The 26,459-nt window shown below is 55.8% G+C and overlaps 1 protein-coding gene across 2 annotated transcripts in view; it reads right to left on the bottom strand.

The window, feature by feature from the left end:
• TCERG1L (transcription elongation regulator 1 like) overlaps nucleotides 1-26,459 on the bottom strand; it is a 195,256-nt gene that overhangs the window by 37,346 nt on the left and 131,451 nt on the right. For both annotated transcript variants that reach the window (XM_078434991.2, XM_078434990.2), the window contains exons 7-8: nucleotides 15,053-15,207; nucleotides 3,983-4,052 (exon numbers count right to left, since the gene is read on the bottom strand). In XM_078434991.2, the coding sequence (XP_078291117.2) occupies nucleotides 3,983-4,052; nucleotides 15,053-15,207 (225 nt within the window). The remainder of the gene's footprint in view (nucleotides 1-3,982; nucleotides 4,053-15,052; nucleotides 15,208-26,459) is intronic.

Here is a 26,459-nt window from a genome sequence, read left to right as displayed (position 1 = left end):
CCAAGAAAGCGCCCTATCGATACGACTTTTTTATGGGATGAGGCCAACTTTACCCCTTCTACCCAAAGCCATCAACTGGGCATCCCCAAACTTACAAACTACAAAATTTACAAACTTAGAAATAAGCAATACTCCAAGCCAAGAGACTTCTTTTGGTCACCCACAGGATAAAAAATCTGCGCCACAGCTGTGGGGCCAGTGGTAACTGAAGGAGCAAGGCCACCCTTTCGTGCTCCAGGAAGCCGTTAGTGAGGAGGAACCCGCAGCCCGTCAACTGGTAAAATCAGGCACCTTGTGAAAGAGCTAAAAGCCACACATATCGTTGACAATTTCCTGTCTGATGCATCTTGCGGATAATTTCATTCTGATGTTTAAACTGCATGACGCAGTCGCTGGATCCTTGAGACCGTACCGTCCAATCACCTGACATAAACCCTAAGTTCTTAAAATAGACCGCACATGTGAAAAGCATGTCTGAACTTAGAGAAGACCACACAACCAGAAACCGGCAAAACCCGTAGACACTGCACAAAACGGCAAAACGGGGAGGCACGATCACTTTCCCACTTCCCAGCCCCGGGGAAGATGCAGGGTCACATGTCACGGGCGCATCCCATTAAGTAGTAGATAACAAGGCGCTTGAAACTGCTCACCAGGTCATGTAAAATATTTTAGTAATTTGAAAGCTTGTCACTGGGACGTATTTCTCTTCCCAGGGAGTTTTGGGAAAAGTATGATCTAGACCCGAATTATTGGAACAACGGAGCTGATTCCATCTGTGGAAGAGTGTGCAAGATGTATACGAGTCGTGTCGGGGTTTGGAAGAAACGCAGGAGCAGAAAGCAACGTCCAATGTTTCCTGAACATGGCGGCTGCTGAGTCACATGCCGTGGGAGGATTTGACACGCTTCTCGATGACGAAAAATTTCATTAGTTATACAATAAAGGTAGGTCAGAAGGGACTGATTTCAGCAGGTCCTCTGAAGGCTTGTTCTCTTAATATCTATGCCAGAATCCGCCAATTAAAAATACACAAATGCAGTCAGGAGCTCGAGAAAAGCCCGCACTCACTGACAATAACCTTCCCAAAGACAGACACGGTGCACGGAGATGCCGGTGGTCTGGCAGCCCAGGGCGATTAGCTCTGAGCAAATGACACGCGGATCAGGCTGTGGGGGGAGTTTGGAAAAACCGCACAGGAGTGAGCCTTCCAAACAGAACATGCGGTTTGTGTAAATGGCTCAGAGATGAATGACCAGGACAGGTGAAATATTCTAGAAGCCCAGTCCAGATGCATTCACTACAGAGGAAGCACTTCCTGCCAGAGCTCAGCGGGAGAAAAGCGTGGCCAGGACAGGGACCCCCAGCCGGGGAAGGAGTCTGCAGGAGGAAACCGGGGCAGCAATGCCCACAGCTTCTGGGTCTGTTCCAAAGCTGGTGCTCATTTGCGGAAATCATTCAGACGGGTAAGACCAAAATTAGTGTTCTGGCGTTGCTTGAATGCCAGCTGATCAGAATTCAAGGCCAGTCCCATGGGAACATGAGTGAAATGGGGCCACGTGTAGGCAGATGTCCCAGCTACTCTGGACCCCATCCAGCGTCTCCTCCAACCCAACTCCAACATCATCAAACGGGGGCTCCATGTGCATATTTCTGGTGCCTCGGGAAGCTCATTTTGTTTTTCAGATCGTGGATACATGGATGCAAAGACCAACAGAGACCGGCTTGGCCGATCCCCATGGTCTAAACATAAAAACAAAGACATGACACTCTACTCCCTTTCCTGGAGCCGTTGGCCCCGTGAAAGGCACATGGCTACAGGGAGCCTCTGGCTGTGCGGACCGGCAGCCCTGGTCCCCTTCGTCCCAGGGAGGAGCCATCCCTGAACCCAGACAGCCCCCTGTCTTGGGGAGGACAGTGCTCACCATCCCCTGCAGTGTTTCTAGAAAGTTCTGTGCTGTCTGCTTGTGATCAGTTGAAATTACAACCTACCTGGGCCCTGGTCAGCAAAATGATTTTTTAAGGGGCGCATAATAGAGAGAGACCCAAAGGCATCGACATGAAAGGAATGGGGACCACACAGGGCTAACTCTGCCGGTCTGGGTCTCCAACCTCACTGGTCCGTCCTCAGTCCCAGAGAAGAGTCCCATCCCGACTGGGGGTCAGGTGTCAGGCGCCCGGTGCCCAGCGCTCGCTCTCCCTCCCTCCCTCCCCCTCCTTCCCTCCCCCTCTCCCACCTTCTTTTGCCAGGAAGCCACACCTAAGGGCTGAAGAGGCTGGGATGGGCACAGGCTGAGACAAGACGGCATTTTCCTTCATCACTGTAAACAGGTGTCACTGCGGGAGTCTTACTTCTAAGGCACTTTTTTTTTTTTTTGGTAGAAATAATATTGAGAGTGTATTTTTAAGACTGTACAACATAAGGCTAAAGAAGAATCAGGTGAAAGAAGGGCGCCTGGCTGACTCTCTCGGTGGAACATGTGACTTGATCTCAGGCCCCATGTTAGGTGCAGAGATCACTTATAAAAGAAAATCTTTAAAATGTTAAAAAAAAAAAAAAAAAGAATAATTGGGTGGCATGAAAATGGTGACAGATAATGGTTTTCACCAAAACACATAGATCAGTGATGTGGGGTCTATTTTCCTCAGATATATAAACGATGATTTTTCTTTGCCACTATAGTGATCACACTTTCCGTTGTGATGCTATTAAAAAACCACCAATTTTCACAAGTTGGCTTTGGAGTCTTAGCCAGCACCTTCCCCTTGTCTCCCTCGCCCTCACAGCCCCGATGGCAGGCTGGAGCCCGCCCACCCGGCCATCTGCCTCCCTTGTCCACACAACGAAGCTCTTCTTTGCACTGTTTCTGTGTCCAGAGACTCGTCTGAAACGCTTTCCTTTCAAAATGACTTCAAACGTGAGGCTCTTTTCTGCGTGAGCAGGGTGGGGGCTGGGCTCTGTCTGCAGCACCTGCCTCCTCCGTGCTCGGGTTCTAAGACACATTGTGTAAGGAGAACGTACCCACGGTGCTCACCCTCCGGGGGCACGCTGATCCCTGCCCCCGGCCGAGGCCATCCCGTGAGAGGCGGGACAAGGGGGCGGCTGGTGCGTGGCTGGGAGCACCCACTGGGCCACGATGAGGGCTGGGCTCTGGCAGGACATGGGCACCCCCTGAGCTCAGGAAGCGGCCCGTGACTCACTCTTCACGGGTGGCCTTTTATATCCCCCTCCTTCTCTGCCAGAGGCGGGTGCCGGACAACACGGCCACGCCTTCTGCCTGCTTCCTAGGGGCTTAGACACACGGACCCGGGCTTCACCCCTGACGTGCGGGTCAGAAGGGAAGGAGCCACGGAACCGGCCCAGCAGGAGGGGCTGCAGGGGTAGCAGTCAGAGGAGGGTCCCGCACCTGCGTGTGCTGCCCGCACCACAGCCACAGGGTGACAAGCACAGAGAGCTGTGTATTCGCTAGTGTGACCACAGTCACAAGCCCCCCCTCCCCAATCCTCTGTCACCTTACGCTGTCATCGGGAGCTTCCGCAATCTCGCGCAGGTGGGAAATCTGAGGTCAGGGTGGAATTACTTTGCCCAAGTCACAAAGCAAGAGGCACCCAACTCCAGCCCCAGACCTGCCTGACCCACAAAACGGTGTCCTCTCCTCCCCCCACACCTGGCACCTTCCATCCACGCCTTCAGGGCTCCGGGTGCCAGGCCAGGGCTGAGCACGTGGGCACCAGGGAGGGCCAGTGCGGGCCCGACGCTGGCCATTGCCCGAGGTGCCTGGAGCCCTCCCGGGCACCTGCCTGCCGAGGCACAGGGCACCCGGAGCAGCCACTGAGGAGGAACCTGGGACCTCCTGTTGTCTGTCTACTGGTTACACCTCTTCATTGCTCACTCGGCAGGGCCAGAATGATCCCTTTTCTTTCTACGCCCCCCAATTACCCACTGAGGAGAGACGCAGGAGCAAAAGGCATCGTCACCTACCGGTTCCTCTTGGTTCTCATGTTTCGGTCTTCCCTGCCATCCTCAGACCTCGACCCATCGCTGTGGTCGGCTGGAAGAAAACCAAGTTAACAAGATTGCCGGTCAGCGCCCATCACCCTGGCAAAGCCCGGGCAGCCCCCACTTCCAAGCGGAGTCAGCTGGAGGGTCAGGAAACATATTTCCCACAAAGACTGATATCAAATCCTGGAACCAACCTTCCCTTGGTACTCGCTCCATGTTCCAGCAGAAGAGAGATCTGATTCTCTTTCGTGCGGAGAAGGCATCTCTAGCCGCCGCCCGTGTGCAGAGGCTGCTAGATCGTCCAGAGAAGCCAGAGGCTGGGGACTGGGAAGCGGGCATCACCCCACCCCCACCCCCCCAGCCCCGGCACCTTGGGACTCAGGCCCTGGATAAGCCCTTCTGTGTCACGTGCCCCTGCAGGTTCTCACAAGTGACCCGAGAGACCTGGTCCCCCCTCTGTCCACTGCAGTGAATCACCCCACTTTCTTTTTTAATATTTTATTTATTTTTGATAGAGAGAGACAGAGCACAAGTGGGGGAGGGGCAGAGAGAGAAGGAGACACAGAATCTGAAGCAGGCTCCAGGCTCCGAGCTGTCAGCGCAGAGCTCGACGTGGGGCTCGAACTCACAAACTGCGAGATCGTGACCTGAGCCGAAGTCAGAAGCTTAACCGACTGAGCCAGCCAGGTGCCCCTCTTTATTTTTGAGATAGAGAGAGAGAGACAGAGCGTGAGCAGGGGAGGGGCAGAGAGAGAAGGAGACACAGAATCCGAAGCAGGCTCCAGGCTCCGAGCTGTCAGCCCAGAGCCCGACACGGGGCACGGACTCACAAACTGCGAGATCGTGACCTGAGCCGAAGTCAGACGCTTAACCGACTGAGCCACCCAGGCGCTCCGTGAATCACCCCACTTCTGCACACGGCATGTACCTCACTACTGGCCATGCAGCTTCTTCAAAAACCCAAACTGATTTTGAAGACAGGCCCCCTATTTCCATCCTGAGGAGGCTGGCCTTGTAAATATTTGATGAGCTTTTGGAATGAAAAAGTAAAAAGGTGCTTCAGCATTTCCTATTTGTCTCCAAAAGGGAAAGAGGAAAAATGAGTATCAGGATGCTTCCAGAGCATTATTATTTCAGTCCTGACAGATGAATGATTTCCAAACGCTCCCTGGCTTCACAACTGATTTCTGCCCTGCTTCTCATTCTGTGTCCATCGTGCACAGGAGACCACTTTCTTGCGCCCGTGTCCCGTGTGGGCAGAGGTGCAGGGGGCTGGGCTCCGTGGAGCATCCCGGGTCTCCGCGTCCCCCAGCCCACCTGGCTGCCTGAACTCCGCCCTTCCTGGGGAGGCTCTGCCATGAGAACGGGGCCACGAACGATGTGCTGTTTGGAATCCCAGCGAAGCCTCCGCCCCCCACCTTTTCATAGGCTTCTTTTTATGTTCAGTGTGGGGCTGCCTACAGGAGGAGAGTCAGGTTCTGGAAGCTCCCGGCTGCCCCAGCCCAGCCCTCGTCCTGGTTGGGGTTCCTCCCACGCACAGCCACCCACGCCAAGCTGCGTGCACTACACTACGCCATCACGGGACCAGTGGGCGCTTGCCAAGAACCTTCTGGAAGCACCTTCTGGAAGAGGCTCGCCCAGGAAGGAGATGTTACAGACACGGACATTGTCCAAATGAAGATGGGGAGCAGGGCTCCTTGTGGGACAGTGGGGAGGGGTGTTCCAGGACCTCAGCCCCGGCAGCCTCAGCGGCACCTCGGGAGCCCTCGCGCAGGGAGCCTCCTGCGCTGGTGACGCTTGGGGCTGGACGTGCTGTAGGTTGCTTAGCAGGGGGGACGGGTCCCAGGTGCGACAGCCAGAAATGTCTCTAGAAACTGCCGAACACCCCCTAGGGAACAGAAGCCCCCTCCTGGTTGAGAACCAGGTCTAGAGACGAGAGCATTTGTGACACCAGCTGATATGGGGAGGAGTCACCGTCTTCACGCTCCACACTCTCTTCCCACATGGCCCGTCCAGGGCGCCAACAGTCAGCCCTTCTAGGCCGCTGCTCCAACAGGCACACGCACCTCCCTGCCCCTACCCTGTCCTCCCCACCCGGCCTCTCTGCTTCAGTGGCCCACGGGCACCCCAGCCCTGCACACTCAACCTGTCCACCGCTGTACCCACTCTCACCTGTCCCTGCCTCCATGCCTGCCAGACCCCTGCACCTGAGATGCCAGGACTGGATCCCGGCCCCTCTGCCCCGGGGGGACAGGGGTCCCCCAGGGGCTCCGCCTCAGTGACCCCAGAGCAGCCGCGAGCCTGCCCGGCTGCATCTCAGGGTGTCTGAAGGTGCACCTCCTTCCCAGAGCGCCTGCGGGGAGGGGACGCTGCAGCCAGGTTTCGCAGAAAGAGAGGGACCGTGTTTTGCCATCTGCTGGCCTTTTAGGCAGAGAGGACGGGGGTGACGGGGAGCAGGCAAGGTGTGGCCAGAATAAGAAACCAAGGGGAGCAGAGGCAGACCACGCCCCTTGCTCCACTCCAGTACATACCTGAGGGAGGGCAAAGGGTAGACGTGAAAAATCAGAAGTTTTTTCAGGAAGAATGAGGTCATACAGTTATAAAGCTATTGATTATTTTTGAAAGATCTTTTGTTGGTTTGTTGCGGATAGTCTCGTCGTGAGGAAAGTAATCAAGACACAGAATCCAGAAGCCGTAAAGGAAAATATTCGTAGCTGCGACTGCCTTTAACGGTACACGACCAGAAGGAAGATCACGCATTCGGCAGAGCGGGGGGCGCTGGGGTCGGCAGCTCCTCCGGATGCCCACTGAGCTCTGGATTCGGACGAGACCGCGGAGCCGCCCGGATGAGCCGCCAGCCTTCAACAACCACAGAGATAATAACGGAGCAGAAACTCCAGAGGCCACACACAAGGACCACACGTTTAAGAAAATTGTTTGGAAAACTCACAAACGGATGCCTCCAGTTCTCCACAAGCAGGAACCAGAAACCCGAGGATAGGAGAATCCGTTTCCCAGGATTTCCGTGTAATAAACCCAGAAAGTCCAGTTCTCAACAAAAAATTACAACCCATACAAAGAAATAGGAAAGCGTGGCCCATTCACGAGAAACAAGAATTGGACAGAAATCATTCCCGAGGAAAATCACCTCCGGACGGATGAGAGAGATAAATGTGGGAGCTAAAACCATAAAACTCTTAGGGGAAAACACAGGGAGACATCCTGACAGCAGATTTGGTAATGGTTTCTTACCCATGACACCAAACCACAGGCGATGAAAGGAAGAAAACCCGAGAAATGGGACTTCATAAAATTAAAAACTTTTGTACATCAAAGGACACTGTGACCACACAATGGGAGCAAATGTTTGCAAATCACATATCTGCCAAGGGATTAGCACCCGGACCATGGGTAAACTCCTCCCGCTCCACAACAACACCACAAACTAAGACAAAAACAACCCAATTATAAAAAGGACAAATGACATGAAGGCACGCTTCTCTAAAGAAACCATACACGTGGCCAAGAAGCACGTGACAAGATGCTACACACTCTTAACCATCAGGGAAACGCCAGGCCAAACCAGAATGATGCGCCACTTTACATGCACTAGGGTGGTGATCACAATAGCAGTGACAATAATACTAACGATAAAAACGAGATCAGCGGGTTCTGACAGGGATAGAGAAGGATGGGAAGACCCCCGTGTTGGGAACGCAAAGCAGCGTCACTGCTGTGACAGAAGAAGTCTTGGCCGCTCCTCAAGAGGCCAAATGTAGCACTGCCCCTTGAGCCAGAAATTCAACTCCTCGGTATAGACACAGAAGAACTGAAAACAGGGACTCAAACAGATATCTGTGTGCCGATGTTTATACTAACACAATTCATGGTAGCCAAACGGCAACAGCCAAGTGCCCATCAACCGACGGATGGACAGGAAATGGGTCCATCCACACGATGGAATATTATCCGGCTGGAAACAGGAATGAACGTCCGACAGAGGCTACAGCCTCTGTGGGTAAGCCGAGAAGACACTAAGCTCGGTGAAGCCAGTCAGACACTAAGGGGGCAGGACCGCCTGGTGCCACTCGCACGAGGCCTATGAGCCGGCGAGTCCACAGCCGTGGGGGGCGGGGAAGGGAGGCTCCCGGGGCTGCGGGAAGAAAGTCACGGGGACTTGCTGATAATGGTTACGGAGTTTCTGTCTGGGGTGAAGACAGAGCTTTGGAGGATGTAGTGATGGTTGTACGACAATATTAAGGAAGTTAATGCCACCAGATCGTACACTTAAAAATGGTTACAAAGACAGACGCCAAGTTACGTATATTTTAGTACAATCAGAAGAAATTCGGGACCGATTTTTTATGGAAAAAAAATCAAAAGATGAGGAAAAAAAATACTGTAATCGTGCTGTAGCCCAAATGCTGATATCTACAACACTCCATATATTTCAATAAAAGAGACAAAGACTTAAGCATGTCACGGAATACAAAACAAAACAAATGGCCAATAAACCTGTGAAAAGGTTCAATTTCACTCAAAACTTAAAAAACGCCAGTCGAAACAAAGAATGGTTTTAAAATTCAAATGTGGATGATCTCTGGGGCTTGCAGAAGTGTGCAGAATCTATTAGTGGGTCTGGGAGCTGGGCTATTGTGGAGGAAAATTTAAAAGGCATGTACCTTTTGACCCGGCAGTTCGAATAATATGAATCTGTACAATACGAATGCTTGTAAAGATGCTCCTAAGATAAATACATGTGCACAAAGACATTCTTATCAGCAAGTCCAGCTGAGGGAGAGGGAGCGGGGGAGAGGAGGGAACCTTGCACAGAGGACCTGAGCACTCTGCGGGAGAAGACTGGGCCCCGGGAGCCAGGGTCAGGGCTGGCCAGATGTCCGAGTCCCGCCTACGGGACTGCCCCACGGGCACGCCCGGAACACGAGGCTCAGCAGGCCTGTCCTTCGGCTCGATGGGGGCCAGGCTTTGACGGGACAGCTGCACCCCTGACCTGAGTTCTCTGCCAATCGCCCTGGGACAGCTCTGTCTGCATTTCCTAAAATCCCTGAAATTTGCAACGAGTGAGTCATTCACTTGAAATCGTTGCCCCAGGGGCGCCTGGGGGGGCTCAGTCGGTTAAGCGTCCGACTTCGGCTCAGGTCATGATCACGTGGTTTCTGAGTTCGAGCCCTGCGTCGGGCTCTGCGCTGACGGCTCAGTGCTTCCGATTCTGTGTCTCCTTCTCTCTGCCCCTTCCTCGCTCGTACTCGGTCTCTCTCTCTCAAAAATAAATAAAACATTAAAAATAATAATAATAAAAAACACATAAAAGCTGCTGCCCTGTGCTCTTCAGGACTGCTGCTTGTGAGCCAACGGGAAGAACGGGCACCCCCGTTCCCTCCGAGACACAGAGGAGAAGCAGCCCCCAAGACCGTGGCTGCCCCGGGGCGAACGGAGGGGCAAGGCGGGTGCACTTTCCCGCTTGGCCGCGAGCCCCGAAACCTGTCCCCCAGGCTGGGTCAGGGCAGCTGGCAGAGGTGGGTGGGGGTGTCAGCGCCGGGGGACACGAGGGAATCCCGGGGCAGATCTAGGGCCCTGCACCGTGGCTCCATCACCTCCACCAGCCGGGGGGGCTCCTGACACCGAAATTGGTCTCTGCATTTCTTGTTTGTCTGCAGGTGGTGTTCGGTTTACGGCCTGGCCGCTGGTCTGGGACTCACTTTGCTCCTCCCCCACTGCCCCTGGGCCCCCTGCTCGCTGCCGGGGGCCGGGTGTCAGCCCCGTCCCCAAGTACACAAATGACTGGTCTGGAAAGGAACTAATGTCCTCCTCCTTCCCCTTCCTTCCCTTCCTCCTTCGTTCCTGGGTCCGCAGTCAGGGGGTGACAGCTTGAAGCATTAGGTTCTGGGGAAAACCACTTTGAAAAATGCTCTTCCCGCGTCTCGGGGTTAACAGCTGCACAGACGGGACCCAGCCCCTGCATCAGCGCTAACTCAGCAGTGTTGCTGACCCCGGTTGAGCCTCTGCCCGGCCGTCCTGGCCACCCAGCTGCAGGAAACAGGGAGGTGACTGTGACGGAGCCTCATGAAGACCCCTGCTGTGATGCCTGTCCCAGCCGCCTGGCACATTCTACTAGGAGTTCAGGCCCCCTGACCCTGCTTTCTGGAGGCATGACCTGTCCCCACTCATCTGCCCCATCTAGGGTCTGGGTCATTCATCCCGCAAAGAGGAGCCACGGGAGGGGCCCCCACGTGTTGTCAGGTGTGGGACACATGTCACATGTGAAGGGCAGCGTCCCCCCCAAATAGCCGGGAAGGCTGAACTCTGCTTGGGGCGGGGGCTCTGCAACCTGATCCCCGGGGACAGGTGATGCCCACACTGGAGTGTGGAGGACGAGTCGCTGAGCCCGGCCACCTGGTCCCCCTGTGGCTCGGAGATCCTCGTGCTGTCCCTGGGCAAACAAAGCCGGGGAAGTCACAGCTGTGTTGACTCACGGGGATGGTTCCACGTCCTACTTGGCGAAATGAACGTCATTAGCATTGTACATCTGTCTTGAATATAAATGACTAAAATGTTTACAAAGTAATTGAAGCCAAGTGACGTCCGTGCCCCCTCTGCTGCAGGTTGGGGACAAAGCGGCATTAGAGGACAAAGCCGCCTGCACCTGACTGTGGGTGTGTCGGGCACAGGGGGCGGTGCGTTCCCCTCACAGGCTCGCAGCTCACGAGAAGCCTGGTGGAGTCGGACCCACCACGGTGCAAATCCGGGCCCCCCACCCGACAGAAGCGTGACCTTGGGCCATCTCTTTTTTATCCCCTCTTCTGTCAAATGGGTATAAAGCCAGTGGGTTGCAGAATGATGACCCCAAAGATGGCCGTGCCCGGTCCCTGGAGCCTGTGACTGTATCAGGTTAGGCTGCAAAGGGAGATTTGCAAAGCATCCTTCCTTGAGATGGGAGAGCATCCCGGGTCGTCCAGGTGAGTCCAGTCTCACCAGAAGGACCCTGCCGAGCGGAGGAGGAAGGCAGAAGAGTGTCCAGAAGGATCTGAGGCGCTGTGCTGCTGCCTCTGTGGTAGAGCAAGGGGCCCGGAGCCCCGGAAACCAGGCGGCCAGAAACACGTCTGCCGACACCCTGGGACTTAAGTACCGTGACAAACTGGCGTTGTGGCAAGCTGCTAAGCGTGTGATGGTGTGTCCCAGCAGCGACGGGTAGTTCACACAGACGGCGCCCGCCCGGTGAGGCTGGGGTGGGCTGGGGCCACCGGGCGACGCACCCCTGTTTTCCGTGCGCGCGTCCCTGCCCTCCCCACCCGTGCCACCCGCAGCCCAGGTGCGAGGCCCGGACGGCCGGGAGCCCTCCACCCGGCACGAGAAAGGGGGGCTCTGGTGCCGCAGGTGAATGCGGCCCAAGAGCCGAGCGTCTGATGGGGCCGTGGACACCGAAGCCCGTGGACGAGCGCGAGCGTCCTCTGAACCGAGGCCCCGGCCAAGGCCCCCGCGCGGCCGGCGGGGTCGCAGGTGCGGGCTGAGGCTGGCGCCTCTCCGTTCACTCCGGTTCCGCAGGTGTCTACTCTCAACGAGCCGTGGACTCCGAGAGCCGAACCCAATCAGGACACGCTGCCAGACGGGCAGGAGACGGTCCCGGGCTCTGTCTGACTCTCTGAGCGATGCTACCAGAATGAAGGGGCTCTGCTGCTCGTCTGCTGACTGACGAGCGGCTCAGCACTTTCGGCAGTGCTTTGTCCTGGACCCCGAAGCCGTCTGGCACCATCAGTCCCTGCTTGTTTGCCTCACGTCCCCGGCAGGCACACACGCTTCTAGAACCATCGCAGCTAGATGTGGCAGCTCTTTCATAAAACTCGTGTATTTCATTTGCCTCTTGAAAGATAATTGGTATCCGCTGGAAGGCTTAATTGCTCCATTCCAGACCAGAAACAGGTATTCATATATTCAAATCCATAATGACTCACAGTCGAACAAAATGTGAAAAACAAAATCCTCCACCAAGAACAATCTCCCCTGGAGCCGATTCTTATAATAATTAGGGTCAGATCACTGATGAGTCATGATGGATGAACAGCCAGGGAAAAATGTCACTTGCTGAAGGCTGGAGGTCATCAACTCTGCCCACTAATCGCTAATTAATCCTCCAGAAACACCCTCTGTCCTAATTGTTTTGCCGCAAACACAACAATTTGGGCGGGTGGGTCTTAGGAAATTAGAAATTACGCACGTAAATGTCAATCCTACCCTGCGACAGGAAGTTGCATTGAGGTCATTTGCGTATCTTGAAGATTCAGGTTAAAAAAATACTGGTTTAAGAAAATCTCTTCCTCTCTTTACAAGAGGAAGCAAGGTGAAAACTTGTTTTGTAACTACACATAATCTTAGTAATCACATATCTATCTAGGTAGAGTAGTTTGGGTCATGGTAGCAGGTTAATGGATGACAAAATATCCTGATATAATAAATCTAAATTCATCAGATATTTCTGCTTGTGTTTGTCAGACTTAAGACTCAATTCTCTACCTTTTTTAAGTCTAAAATGAGATTCTTGTTAGGAGACTCAAGTGGAGCACTGATCTATGACCCACGTAACTCAGATCCCTGCCGTTAAATTAATTAAACAAGGAGGCCACCAGGCTGACGTGGCTCTGATTCCTTGGAGGTCTACTTAAGCAAACCGAAATCTAAGCCAGTAAATATCTCAGGTTGCAACACCAATCAAAACACTAAGGATGACCGGGGCGCCTGGGTGGCTCAGCCTGCGAAGTGCCCCACTTTGGCTCAGATCATGATCTCGCAGTTTGTGGGTTCGAGCCCTGAGTCGGGCTCTGTGCTGACAGCTCAGAGCCCGGAGCCTGCTTCGGACTCTGTGTCTCCCTCTCTCTACTCCTCCTCTGCTCATACTCTCTCTGTCACAAATAAATAAACAGTGAAAAAAAGTGCTAAGGATGACCAATCACAAATAGGCACCTGTGTCTGAAGCTGCCGCCAATCAAACGGTTTCCCTTCTTCGCTTCCCCACCTTGTCTGTCCCCCCTTGCCGCCCCGCCCCCGCCGGCAACCATCAGCTTCCCTGAACTGCTTCTGCTTTGGTACTCCCCAACTGGAACCGGCTTCTGCTCAAACAAATTCTTCAAATGTTTAATATCCCTCAGCTAATCCTTAACCCTGTCCTCCACCTACAATCCCCACAAGCCTTGAAATGGCAGGTGACTCAGCGGGGAGCTCTGTGCATGCCTCTGTTTCTCCTAGACCTGGCTTCATTCGACCCAAAGGACAGAAGCCACAGGGCAACCATGCGTTGACTGTTAATGAGCTCCTTCCTCATGCCTACCAATACTTCGGGTGGGGGAGGGGGGAAGAGAAAAGGGAGGGAAGGGAGGGAGACAGGGAGGGAAGAAAGGAAGAAGGAAGGAAGGGAGGGAGGGAGGGAGAAAGGGAGAGAGGGAGGGAGGGAGGGAGGGAGGGAGGGAGGGAGGGAGGGAGAGAGGGAGAGAGGGAGGAAGGAAGGAAGGGGAGGAGGGAAGGGAGGGAGGGAGGGAGAAAAGGAGGGAGGGAGGGAAGGAAGGAAGGAAGGAAGGAAGGAAGGGAGGGAAGGAGGGAGGAAGGGAGGAAAGGAGAAATAGCACCCAATTACCTAGAAGTACGTAAGCTAAGGACACTGCCTGCATTATCCATCTTCTACCAATCAAATAAAATCACGGCTACCACAACTGCACCCCGTGTTTCTAATGGGACTGGGCAGTCCTGTGAGGCCCCAAGGTGTGCAGTGTTTTGTGGTCCGTGAGTCAGGGGATGGTTTTCTAGAGGATTTGTTTGCAGACCTTCTGTCAAGAAAATATTCCCTGTAAAAATGGACACCACTCAGTCAAAGGAGGAAACAAAATCACAAACCCAATTCGTAGTGTCCCTGAATGCAGCTAAGTTTTTACAGATTCAGTTCACGATGCACCTAAAGCACTTGTCTTTTCCCAATGTGGGTTGCCCCAGGCTCTCTGGAGAAGGGAGGGCTGTCTTATGTGAAACAGGCATGTCACACCGTCACCTCTCAATCCTGAGGACCACCACCAGCTCCTGAAGGGCAATACTTTCCAGGCTCTCAGCGCTGTTAAAAATGCTAAGAAAGCTTTTATAATACCGCTTTCTAAAGTTGTACTTAACGCCTCTGCCTCTACCTTTGACTAAGAACCGTGGGCAGGTGCTGGCTTGTGTTGGCCCCATGTGATGGAATGAAAACCATCGATAAGCTCAATAAAGCACCCCATAAAAATAAAGACCCCTTTTCCAGGGGTCAAGATCCAGTTTCCTGGCCTCTCGGCCAAGCGCGTGCATCTCAGGTCGGGACAGTGCTGCTGATTTCAAGGTTCTCCAGCGTAGCCAATGCTATTTTAACCCACATGCTCAGGGAATGGGGCTTTCCCAACACCGCAGCTAATAAAAAAAATATATGGCATCTAATCAGAAAGTATCCTTGCTGAAAATGCTGAACGTTCTTCTCAGACTCTGGGGAAATGAGATTTACATGGGTTTCTTCAGACACCGTCACCTCCCTGCCAAGTACCCCGTCCCCTACAGCAGGAACGCAGGAACGTCCCCCCCATGCCCACCTCTCCCTGGAATTCAAGCACCCCTGAAACAAACGATGGATAGATTTTGTTCAAGGCTCTAAAACGAAGGTAGAAGGAAGTTTGCTCTGGTTTGTGAGCGTCTGGTCTCTCAAGTGGGGCTCACGAAACAGTTGGAATAAAAATTCAATGTTGGCTGACAACGATGCCAGAAGCTTCCAGAGGCGGACAGAAGGCCTCTCTGAGTTCACAACTTTCCATAATGCGGCAAGGAAGCCCCAGCCAGCCCCCGGGAAGGACGTGCCCTCAGCAGAAAGTGCCATAAAAATTTAATTCCTAAATTCTAGAGTAGCCAAAACAATTCTTTAAAGATAAATTTCCTGCATAACCGGGAAAACCCCACTTCCCATCACGACCATCAGGAACACGCAGTTCAAACACTAGGAAAGAGGACGCAAACGGCCCCGCTGTTAGTCACCTGTCGGGGCCTCCAGCTTGCGCTTGTGGGGCGGGTCCTCGATGATCCTGTTGAGGTCCCCACGGTTCTTCAGGTCCATGGGCTTCTCCCACACGGACAGCTGCATCGTCGGGTTGAAGAAGAAAACCCGGTCATCTCCCGTCCACACCACACACCTGTTTGAATGGAAAACTCACCTCAGTTACCCTCAGAGACATTTAGTTAAGAAATCATTGGCCTGCACCCTCACCCAATAATAAACCCTGTACAAATAATGATGACCGCGTCTGGCTTTTTAGGGGTCCTTCGCAGAGATTCTCGTACTTCCCCATTTGATTCACAGGTCGATACTATCCTAACCATCCTTTGACAGACACCGAAGTGGAGCAAAGCAAGCAGCCTGACAAGGTCCTTGGAGGTCCAGGCTCCTCCTGGCCAACAGTCTCGGCTTTGACATAGCTCGGACCCTGTGCTCTGCCCCAAGGACTGCATACTTTGCAGGGGGCTTCCCGGTAAACATTCTTAAGTACCGTACACGTGGGCAGATTCATGGGCCGTCGTGGCCCAAGGGAGTCCGCATCAGAGACATTAAAAGGGCTGCTTTGATTAGCAACTTTGGCCCTCGTTTCCTGGCTTGTTTCTAAAAGATCAAAGGGTGAAGCTTTGTGTTTTCATATGTAGGAATCTAAAACCTCCAGAAGGAATAATATGCAATTTTAGGACCCCGTATCTGGGGAAGGTTATCAGGCAGGAGAAAAGATTAAAAAGAAAAAGAAGGGAAGAAAACAAAAGAATTTATTTCACCTGTTCCGAAGGAGCGTGCGTGGGTCCGTAAGGACTTGGATCTGGGGTCCCAAAGAACGCAGCCGCTCAAGGCCACCAGCCCAGCTTCCAGCTCTGTCCCGAGACTCGTCCCGGGACGGGGCAGGGAAGCAGCGGTGTGCTAGCCTGGGCTCCCAGAAGCTTCCTCTCGGACAAGGCCTCTCCCCTCCCTGGGCCTCAGTTGCCCACAGTGGTCTCTCAGCACCCTGCAGCCCCAGGCATCTCGGACTCCCGGTGCTGGGGGCTGAGCGGGAGAGCCCACGTGAGCTGAAACCCTCTGGCTATTGATTGTCCCCTGAGGTGGGGGCCTCTGCCCAACGGGAACCCGCCTGCCAGGCACGGCCTTCGTCTCCGATAACCAGCTCCTCCCCTGCCCAGCCAGCGGCACGGAGCCGTCTGCCATCAGGATAGAGCCAGCCGTCGCCAGCCGCTCCGCTCTGCACAGAGGAAACCCCTCCGGCCCTGAATGTACAGCCCAGCTCACCCAGGAAGACGTTTCCCACGGGCCGCACAGAGGGCTCGGGCGCTGAACCCATGTTCTGGGAACTCGGAACAAATCAGTCTCCTTCCCGAAGGTGATGCTGAGATGGTCTGTTGGATTTACTACCCCAGCCAGGCCAGGTTCAAGGGTATGGTCGGCAGAATGGTGGCTCCTAAAACGTCCACATCTTAATCCTTCAAGCCTGCCAGCGGGTGACCTAACATAGCAAGGGGGGCTTTGCAGATATGATTCAGTTAATATCTTCGGATGAGGGAGGATCCTGGATTGTCCGGTAGAAGAGCGAGGCAGGAGGGTCCGAATCAGAGGGGGAGACGTCATGGAACCAGAGGTCAGCCGCGGGAACCCGAGAGACACAAAGACCTCCTGCGGCTCTCAGGCGGAGGAAGGGGCTCCGGAAGGCAAGACGCTCCAGAAGCTGGAAAAGGCAAGGAACAGACTGCCCCCTGGAGCCTCCAGAAGGAATGTGGCCCCACCCACATCTGCACTCAGTCCCGTGACACCAGGGTGGGACTTCTGACCTCCAGAATGGTGAGGTGATACATTTGTGGAGTTGAAGCACCTGGGTTTGTGGGAGACCGCTCAGCGGCTCGCCTGTGGCCCCTCTCCGTCCTGGGCACCAGCATCGGGACCCGCCTCCAGCCAGCAGTGACCCAGGCCCCAGGCACCGGGCCCACAGGCACTGGCCACCACTGGCCCAGGCATCCCAGGAGGAAGAAGACAGCAGCCTGCCCTCTGGCTGACATCTTCAGCTCGAGACCTGTCCTTAACCTTCAGGTGACCTTGAGAGCTTCCCTCACCCTGCCGGCCTCTGTTCCATCATCCGTGTAGGAGGGGGTTGGAAAGGAAGTCTGCATTATTCCAACACCCCCCCGCTACGGGGACGTGAAAGTAAGACGTCGGGGCCCCTGCCTTTGTTAGAGGCGGGAGGGCTCCCGGGCCCACAGGGGTGCTGCCCGCGCTGGAGCTGGAGGTCCAGGGGGAGGGCTGGCAACCAGGAACACAGTGTTCCCATCCCTCCCCTGCCCCAGGAAGCCTGGGCGGGCCTTGCCTAACCCCTGCAGGCCGGGAGGGGGGCGCATGGCTTTATAGCACGCAACTCGAGGCATAGAGCTTTTATGGAGCGTGAAGCCAAAGGTAATCACGCTGGCCATAAGTGATGCACAGTTCAGCCACCGCGTGAGCTCCCCAGACGGGCTTCTGGGCCAGCAGGGACCATAAACCCTGTCAGGGCCTTGAGCCTCCTTCCCCCACGGATGCGGCTCCGGGGACAGAAGGCTCCCCGCCCGTCAGGGGGCCTCGCTCCTCACCACACGCAGCCCTGGTCTGGGCACCCCCACGCCCTGGCCTGTGACCTCTGGGGACTGGAGGGGGCTCGTTTTCCTGTCATCACGGCAGCTTCACCTGGAAAAAGGCTGTGGGTCAAGCCACGTCGGAGGCCAGCTCCGTGCGGGAGGCGATGGCGGACCCCCGGCCTCTTCCTGCGCGCTGCCCTGTGTGCCTTCGGGCTCGGGGCGCACACGGCCCACACGTGGTTCGGGAGCCTCCTCGGGCTGGGCTGTGGCTGGAAAGGGAGCTGCAGGCCGCAGCGTCGTGCATGCTGTTCGACAGCACGGGGCCTGAGTGGAATGTTCTAAAGCATCCCTGGCCCCTGCGTTCGTCTGCTCACTTGACATAAAAGAGGGGCCACGTGGACCCACAGCGTCTCCCCGAGCCCTGACCTCACCTGACAGAGAATAACCTCTGTCAGCTTGGCTGTGGCTGACACACCTAATGGGTCCCTCGGCGCCCGGCAGCCGGGCGTCCCGTCCCCACCGCCCCCACCAGCCCCGGGGGGCCCCGCCCCCACGCTGACTGACCTGTTCCCTCCCCTAGAGCCATGGAGGGAGACGGCACTCAGCTGGGAGTCCAGGGGCCTGGAGACCTGCCCTCCGGGGCGGCTGTGCCTCTGCGTCTGTACCACCCGAACCTGTGGCTTCATGCCTCAGCGTCCTCATTTTTGAAAGAAGGTTGGCGGACTGGGATCTAGTCCCAGACGGTCGTGTAAGTCCCTCCAGGCTTCGATTCCAGTTTCTAGACTTCTCTCGCAATTTTCCAGGTTGGTGCCAGGACCCCAGTCACGGTCAAGCTGGTGTCCCTCCCCTCAGACCGACGTTCCGGGCAGGTGTGCCCATGCCTGGCTCCCTGAGCCTGGCAGCCTTGGGTCACGGCCGCACAGCCGAGGTAGCTCTGCTCAGCCAGTCGCAACCTCACCCGGGGCAGTCTGCAGCCCCCCACTTCAGCTAGGGTCAAGGGGCGGGTGTGGTCCGTGGTCCAGGGCCCCCAGGCTCGGCCTCAGCTGCCCTGACGCTTTCCCTCTCCCCTCTGCCTGGAAATCACTCCTTGGCAACACAGACATCCAGATCCCTGCCTGCCGCTCCTTCTGGGACATCTGATCCGGACAAAGCCCAAAGGGGAGGAAGGACTGTGTTCCAGGAAATGTCCCAACAGGTGAAACAGCAGGTGGTGCCTGTGCCGGGGACACGGTTGCCCCCCTCTGCCCTAGAAAACCTGCACTTTGGGTTTTCAGAACGAAGACCTGATCCCACCAAACACAGCACTGTCATCGTTACGGTGGCTCAAGGACTCAGGCGTGAGATGCTCATGGAGAAATGGTTAACTAGGGCCTGTGGATGTGACACGGTCCTGGGGCACATCAGTTTGTCCCACAAGTAGCTGGGCCATTTCACATGAGAACTACTGAGGAGCAGGCAGCCTCGGAAAGGCAGGTGCCCAGTGGCTTGGAGCAAAGAGGGGGTGGCATTGGCTCCAGGCCAGCCCCCCAAGGTCCATGACGGGGACCAACCTCAGATCACCCCCAGGCTCTCTCACCTGGCTCTGGGAGGCTGTCCCACTCACGGAGCGGATGGCCTCCTAGGTCGTTGACTGTAAGTCACTGGTTTCCCAAAGGCCCGGGCAGCGTGCTGGGTCCTAAGAATGTTCTGGTCAACAGCAGGGAGGAGACTTGAGAACAAGAAGCTGAAGACAGATGAGGGAAGATACCCACCACTCCTGGCTTGGGCAAGCCCACAGCTGTCATGCGGTGCCATGGGGTTTAAGAGAGATGGGGTTTCAACTCTGGGCCCTAGGCTGCCACTTGCCCATATCATGTTGTCCTGACATTAGACTGAAGGGAGGCCCGTGGGTCCAGGCAAGGGTCCAGGCAGGGGTCCAGGCAGGGGTCCGAGCAGGTGTGTCTAGCAGGTGAGTTTGGACAGTAGGTTCAGACAGGTGGCTTATGGTCAGGTGGGTCTAGGCAGACGGGCTTGGGCGCATGAGTCTGGACAGGAGGCCTGGGCGGCTGGGTCCACGGAGGGGTCTGGACAGGAGGCCTGGGCCAGCAGGGGGCTCTGGGCAGCTGTGTTCAGAGAATTAGGGACTCCGCTGAAGCCTACCCCAGATAGGCTAAATGGCGTCAGAGGGACCCCTGGGTACCCAACCTCCTCTAGTGCAGACAGCAAGGTGGGAGCTGCCCGGGTTGGACTGACCTCCAGCAGAGCCTGTGGGACCCTGCCCTGAATTCCTCCCAGTGTCTCGGTTTCCAAAGAAAACCAAATAACACTCCAGCAGGGATCAGGGCAAGCCGGGAAATCTGGTTCTCTCGAGAGCCGCTGCTGAGGGCTGACAGTCTGACGTCCGGGGTCCTCCCTCTGCTGCCTCTCCTTTCCCCGGTGAAGCCCATGTACAGAGACGCTAGAAAACATGTGCTCCAAAGAGCCACACGATGGCAGGACCCCTGATGTTCTCCGTCAGGTGGACGCGGCTCGTTTTGTCCCGAGGGGCTTGCAACCAGGCTCCAGGCACCGCTGTTACCGCCAGGAAGAGACTTCACACCCGGGGACTTAATTGGTACCATCCTCCCCAGCTCCTGGGCGTGTCCCGTTCCGGGGACACGCTGACTCCGTAAGCTCCCGGTGCCGGGTCCAGAGACACCCAGCTGGCATCCGAATCCCGGGAAGGGCCAGCACCCTGACTGCCCCAAAGTGTAGAAGCAGTCACTGCCCCCTGACTTCCATCACCGAGCGTCCAGCACAGGGAAAGACGGCGGCTAATGAGACCCTTACTAGGAGATTATTACCAGGAAGAGAGCCGAGGGACAACAATGAACATGGCACCCACTTCCCATCCAGGCTGCAAAGAACCCAGTTCCTGTGCCGTAGGGACACGTGTGGAATGGAACCAAAGAGCTGGTGGCAGGGTAAATAAACCTGAATCCCCAAGAGAAATCTGCCCATCCACTTGTCACGGTTGGTTTCAACTAGAGCCAGCTGTAACATGGAAAATTAATTTTATGTACCATTTCATGCACATTTTAAGTAATATGTATACGTTCGCCTTCTTTAATCATGCTGCATAATTTTTGGATAGCTGCCATAGTCCCTCTTCTCCTTAACTGTCCCAGTATCCCAGAGGATGTAATTGGCACACCACAGCTATTTAAGTCTGGTACAGAACATCCACACTTAGCAGCCCTAACAGACGAAGATCCGGATCCCGTCGAGTGGAATCTGGGCTTGCAGCTGTGGTGCGCTGAAGGGTTCCCACGGTCGCCTTTTGGACGGCGAACCCCCAGGGCTGCAAGCTCCAGGGGTGAGGGGTGTTTCTGCTTCTCTCTCCAAGCATGCCCGCCCTCCTCCCCACATCCAGGCAAAGACTCGCTTCGGGTCCCTGCCTGTCCCAGGAGGACTGTCCTGAGGGGACAGAGCCTGATGTCCCTTGCACCTCACCCCCAGGGCCGAGGGCTCTGGACTGAAAGGCAGGGTGTGGGTGCCCTTCACTCTTCCCTCTCTGTCCTCACCGCCCCCATCACGTCCAGGAAGGGCCCTCTGGCTGGCGCACAGGCGGCTTGGATGGGGTGACAGGTTCAGGGAGGAGTAAAACCTTCCCTCTTGTGATAGCGTGATGTGGATCAAGACGTGCACATTCGGTCTTGTTTCTGGCACAGGGTTCCTGAAACCCTAGGCGTTTCCTACGAGGTGAGAGCAGAGACAAAAGGCGAGATGGCCTTCTTGCTACTTGAATCACAAGCCCTTTGTGCTAATGAGGTGACTTTGGGGCAGCCCTCAAGGATGGGGGCAGGTGGCCAGGGAACTAACCATGTGACCAGAGGGTTGGAACTTTCAACCCCGCCCACCCCCTCCTCGAGGGAGTGGAGAGGGGCTGGGGGTTGAATCCATCACCGATGGCCGATGATTCAGTCAATCGTGCCTACGTGACGAAGCCTCCATAAAAACCCAAAAGGGGGAGGGTCGGAGATCTTCCAGATACTGGTGAACACGTGGAGCCTGGGGGAGAGTGGCCCCCGGGAAAGGGCACGGACGCTCCTCACCCTCTCCCCACACCTCGCCCCTGCATTTCTTCCACCTGGCTGCTCCCAAGTTGTATCCTTTTGTAATAAACCAATAATCCAGAAAGTAAAATGTTTCCTGACTTCCATGAGCCGCTCTAGCAAATTAATTGAGACAGAGGAGGGGGTCTTGGGACCTCTGATCTATAGCCAGAAGCACAGGGGACAGCCCGGACTTGGGATTCGGGTCTCAAGTTGAGGAGGGGCAGTCTCGGGGGACCGAGCCCTTGACCTGTGGGATCTGAGTGGCCTTCAGGTGGGCAGTGTCCCATTGAGTTAACCTGCAGGACACACAGCTGGCGTCACCGAATGCTGGGCATGGGACAGTCCACCACGGCAGGCGTCGTGCTCTGGGGTCTCGTGACCCCAGCAGACCCGGGCGCGTGCTTCTGTCTGTACCTCCTCGGCCTGCTCTCCACCCCACGGCGCTTACTCAGGGAAGAGCCCACAGGTAACCAGGTGGACACCTGCTACTCCAGACGAGGGCCCGGCCACGCCCCGCAGGACCTGTCATCGTGGGGAACCGCTGAGGACGGCTCGTGTGCGCTCAGCTCCAGGACGTGGAGGCCGGGCCATCTCTCCTGCGGAGGCCGGTCAGACCGGTGAGACCCCACTGTGACACCAGACAGGTCGTCCCGCTGCTGGGAAGGGGTGCCGCCCAAGACGCCGAGGGCACACAGTTCACCCACCGCGACGCTCGGTGCCCTTCGTCCTGCCGTGTTCCTGAGGGAGGAACGAGGCTCCTGCCCCCCACCCTGTGCGGGAGGCTGAGCGTGTGCGTGAAAAGACAGGAGCAGCGGGGGGTGGGGGGTGGGGAGGGCAGGAGTGGCCGCTCCCAGGCTCCGTCCTCTCCGCAGCCCCCACGCAGGGCGTTTTCGACGACGAGGGTCCACGGAACCGGTGCGTGCCGGCCTGTGCTCCCGACCACAGTCACTTCCACGTCTTTGCAGAACTCCTGAGAGCACCCGTCTGTCCTTCTTTGGTTACTGCACGACACCTCTCTTCCCATTTTCAGATGAGCAGCACAGAAGCACCAGGAAGTCATCGGCAGAGCTGGGCTCCTGCTCCGGGGACCCGGCCTGCTGTTTGTCCGGCCTCTCGGAGAGGAGACGAGGAGCCCCAGGAGGCTGGCTCTCAGCTGCGGAACAAGGCCCAGGACCCCCAAACTGTCTTCACACAACAAAGGCCCTGGGAACCCCCATCCTGACCATGGCCGAGGCTTCCCGACGAGTCTGCCTTCACGGAGATCCAAAGCGCCGCCTCCCTCACTGTTGCGGGCGCAGGACCTTTTCACGGCTGTGAGTGCTGGCCACTCGGTCCCCTGTCCGGCCAGAGATGCAAAGAACCGGCAGCCTGCCCCGCGCAGGTGAGGGGCCACGGCAGCTCCTGACACGACACTCCATCCCCGCCTCGGCATCAAAGCGAGGCCGCCTGAAGACTAATAAACCTAAGCCAAGAGCAGAGCAGAAGCGGCACGTCTCGCGCTCCATTCCGGGAGCCGCTACCGGGAGGCCTCTTAAGTGCAGATCTAAATGGCAGCCTCCTCGTGCGTCTCCTCCGTCTGCCTTAACGAACCACTTTGACATTTCACTGAACATTAGAATCCCCTCCCCGACAAGTAATGTCTCACCTGTCCCCTCTTCCACAAAACGAAAGGCTCGAATGTGCTAAGGGGACGGCGAGACACTTGGCGTCTCTTCAGTGGGACGTACGCGAGGCAGCGACGGTGCCCGGGCTCCGGGCTCAGCTGCCGTGACCGCGCGGGACCCGTGCGCACGCCCTGCGACGCGACCAGCCCAGCGCCCTCGGGGCTGCGTTTTCCACTACTCCCCTCTTGCCAAACATCATCCATGCATGTGGTGCTTTGGGGAACGTTCCTTTCTTTCTGGAAAAGCGCTACCAACTTCCTCCAAGAACTTGTCTTTTATATTAATTCGTTTAAAGCCAAAAGCGTCCACTACCCAGATTTAGAAAAATCTGGAGAACCTACTTTTAAAACATCACACTCAGCAAGTTAGGAGTTTTGAGTGAATGAAGAGACAGCACCGATAGGTGCTAAAATATCCAGTAAAGTCAGAATAAAAAGCGTGGCATTAACATCAAGTCGGGAGGAGCAGGGAGCGCCCCCCGGGATGCCGCACCTCCAGTCACCTGTTCCAAGGGGGGCCGCCGGAGCCTGACGCGCACAGTGGCTCCACCAAGCACGTCTCTCAGTGCCTCCGGGGCCTGTCGCTACTGCCTGACCTCTCGCTCCAGGGCAGAAGGCCACAACCAGCCAGCGGCTTCCCCGTGGCCGCACCACGGCCACGAACACGCACCTCTCGCGAGACCACCTCCGTCCTCACGGTAACCGCACGGAAGCCCGGCCGCAGTGGCACCTGCTGTCGGTGCCGGCTTCCTGACCGTGAGCATCCCCTCGTCTTTGAGCACACCGTGGTCTCGTCCCACGCCGCTGGGAAAGGACTTCCCGTTTTGCTATGACGGCATCGCGGATGGAAAACTTGTACTACGTCCACCCTGGCATTTTGGGAAATGGTACTATTTCAAAACCAATGTTCGTTTTTTTTTTTAATTGTACAAAAATAGTGAATTACTTGTAAACCCACAGTCTTCTCAAGAATTTTAAAACGTTAATCGCCGGCTTTGGCATTTATTGTCATTTAAGTGAAAACCTCATGAATTTTACACTTTGTTTGATAGTTACTCTTGACTTTTTTCCGTGTCTTCAACAATTCCAAGGAATATGTTTTAATTATTTTCCAATAAACAGAGTAATTGCTATGTGGGTCGAAAGCCAAGTTATAAAAAAGGAAGAGGAGGATGGGAAGGAGAAACAGAAATCTGGAAGACACTAAAGAAGACTGTTCTAGAATTAACACACCCGGAAGCAGGAGCAGATTGGGAAGGACAGCTCAGATGACGCCGCGTCTCTCCCTCTGGCTCCGACTCCCACTTCGAGGTGGATGGGGTGTCCCTTTTTATGAAAGTTCACACAGTCTTCATTTTCTTCTTTCTCCTTAAAATACCATGCCCCCAATTATGCCATCCTTAAAACCTCCCAAGGGCATTAAGCTAAATGAGCCTCTCAATGGCAGAGTTGGCCGAAGAAATTTTTCTGGGCTCTGAAACCACGTCCAGTGGTTAAGCGGGCACACACTCTTGTCCCCGGTGTCCACTCAGTGTCAGGGCACTGACGTGGCATTTCTGAAGGGCTTAGCATGATGCCAATATTTTTAAGAAGGCTGTACATCTGGCCGTGTCTCCTGGCAGCGCGAAGAGCAGAGAGAATCTTAGCCGGGTGAGGACAATTAAGGAGGCTGTTGGCTCGGCGCTTAACGCACACCCATGAGTCCCCCTGCCCGGGAGGAAGCAGTGCCTTCTCCGCTCTCACTTCCAGACCAGCGTTCGCACCGTCAGGGTCTTTGCTGACCCTGCTTCTTCCTCCCACACGTTGAATTTCTCAGCTCCAACTGGCTAAAAATGTGACCACAGTGAACAAGGCAACAGTAAGAATAGTTTGATTTCCATTTTACGTGTTTTGAGTAGATTCCAAAACTTTGACTTCTTTATCGTGATTCCAGCTTCCCCCTCACCCCCAGCTCTGCAACGGTCAAGAGGATCCTTTCCGAGCCCATTTGGGCTGCACCACTTACCCTGGATCCTCGAGAATCTTCTAGAAATCCTATATTTTCTCTGGAGAACGTTGGTCCGAGATTAAGGCTCAGGTTCCATAGGTGATGTATAATTCTCAGATCTGACCAGGGCTGGCAGGCTGACCCCTCACCCTTCCCTCCAGAGGAGGGTCTGCTCCCCAAGGCAGGAAGGGGGCCTTTTGACCCAGGGCACCGCCACGCAGAGGGTGTGCCTTCAGAAACGAGATTTCTCAAGACCTGAGCAGGGAGCCCTGGGCATTGGACTGTGACAAGAGACCCACTTACGAAAGCACAGAGCTTCTTGGGGGTCCCTGAAAGCACAGAGCTCCTGGGTCACCTGAAAGCACCTGCCGGACACGCCAACACCCCCCACTCACCTCCAAGGGACCCAGTCACACCCCCCCCAACCCTCCCCGGCCTCCACCTCACATTAACCCCTCCTGGAATACTCCATCTGGGTGAGGGTGTCCTTAAAGCACCAGGGGCAGGTTCAGATGTCCAGACACACAAGTGGCCGGCGAGCACGACGGGTGATAGAGCCCGAATCCCTCACCCGCCGTGGGTCCCTCTACCGCCTGACTGCCTGAGAAGCCGGCTGACCCTCGAGAAGGGCCGACCACCAGCAAACCCCAGCACGAGGCCGGCAGTGGGCGGCTCGGGTTAAGCTAGTGAAGCAGACACGGCTCCTCCGGGCGGGAGAGCATCGCTGCCGGTGACAGATGGCGGTGTCGGTAAAGAGTGCGGTTACAGAGGGTCCCACACGCGCGACGCCACGATTAGCAGACCACTCCGCTCGCAAAGCCCCCTCCCAGCTGGAGAGTGAGAGAGTGGGGGCCCTTTCACCCAGCAAGGTCGGAGGTCCGTCCCCATTTGCAGGGACGTGCAAACCCGGCCCCTAGGGTGTGGAGGGGGGTCCGTCAACACTCACATCCTTCACCCAACGGCGGCGCCACGAAGCCCAGAAGCTCCGCTGCAGGCGGAACAGGGTCGGAAGACACAGACGAGGCGGCAGATCCCGACACATCGATGCAGTAACACAGGTTCCAGCCAGCGAGTGTCATTCTGACT

The sequence above is a fragment of the Panthera onca genome, chromosome D2 (genome assembly GCF_046562875.1).
Source record: "Panthera onca isolate mPanOnc1 chromosome D2, mPanOnc1 haplotype 2, whole genome shotgun sequence".
NCBI classification, from domain to species: Eukaryota; Metazoa; Chordata; class Mammalia; order Carnivora; family Felidae; genus Panthera; species Panthera onca.
The sequence above is the reverse complement of the archived record's forward strand: the minus strand, read 5'-3'. Positions and strand labels throughout refer to the sequence as shown.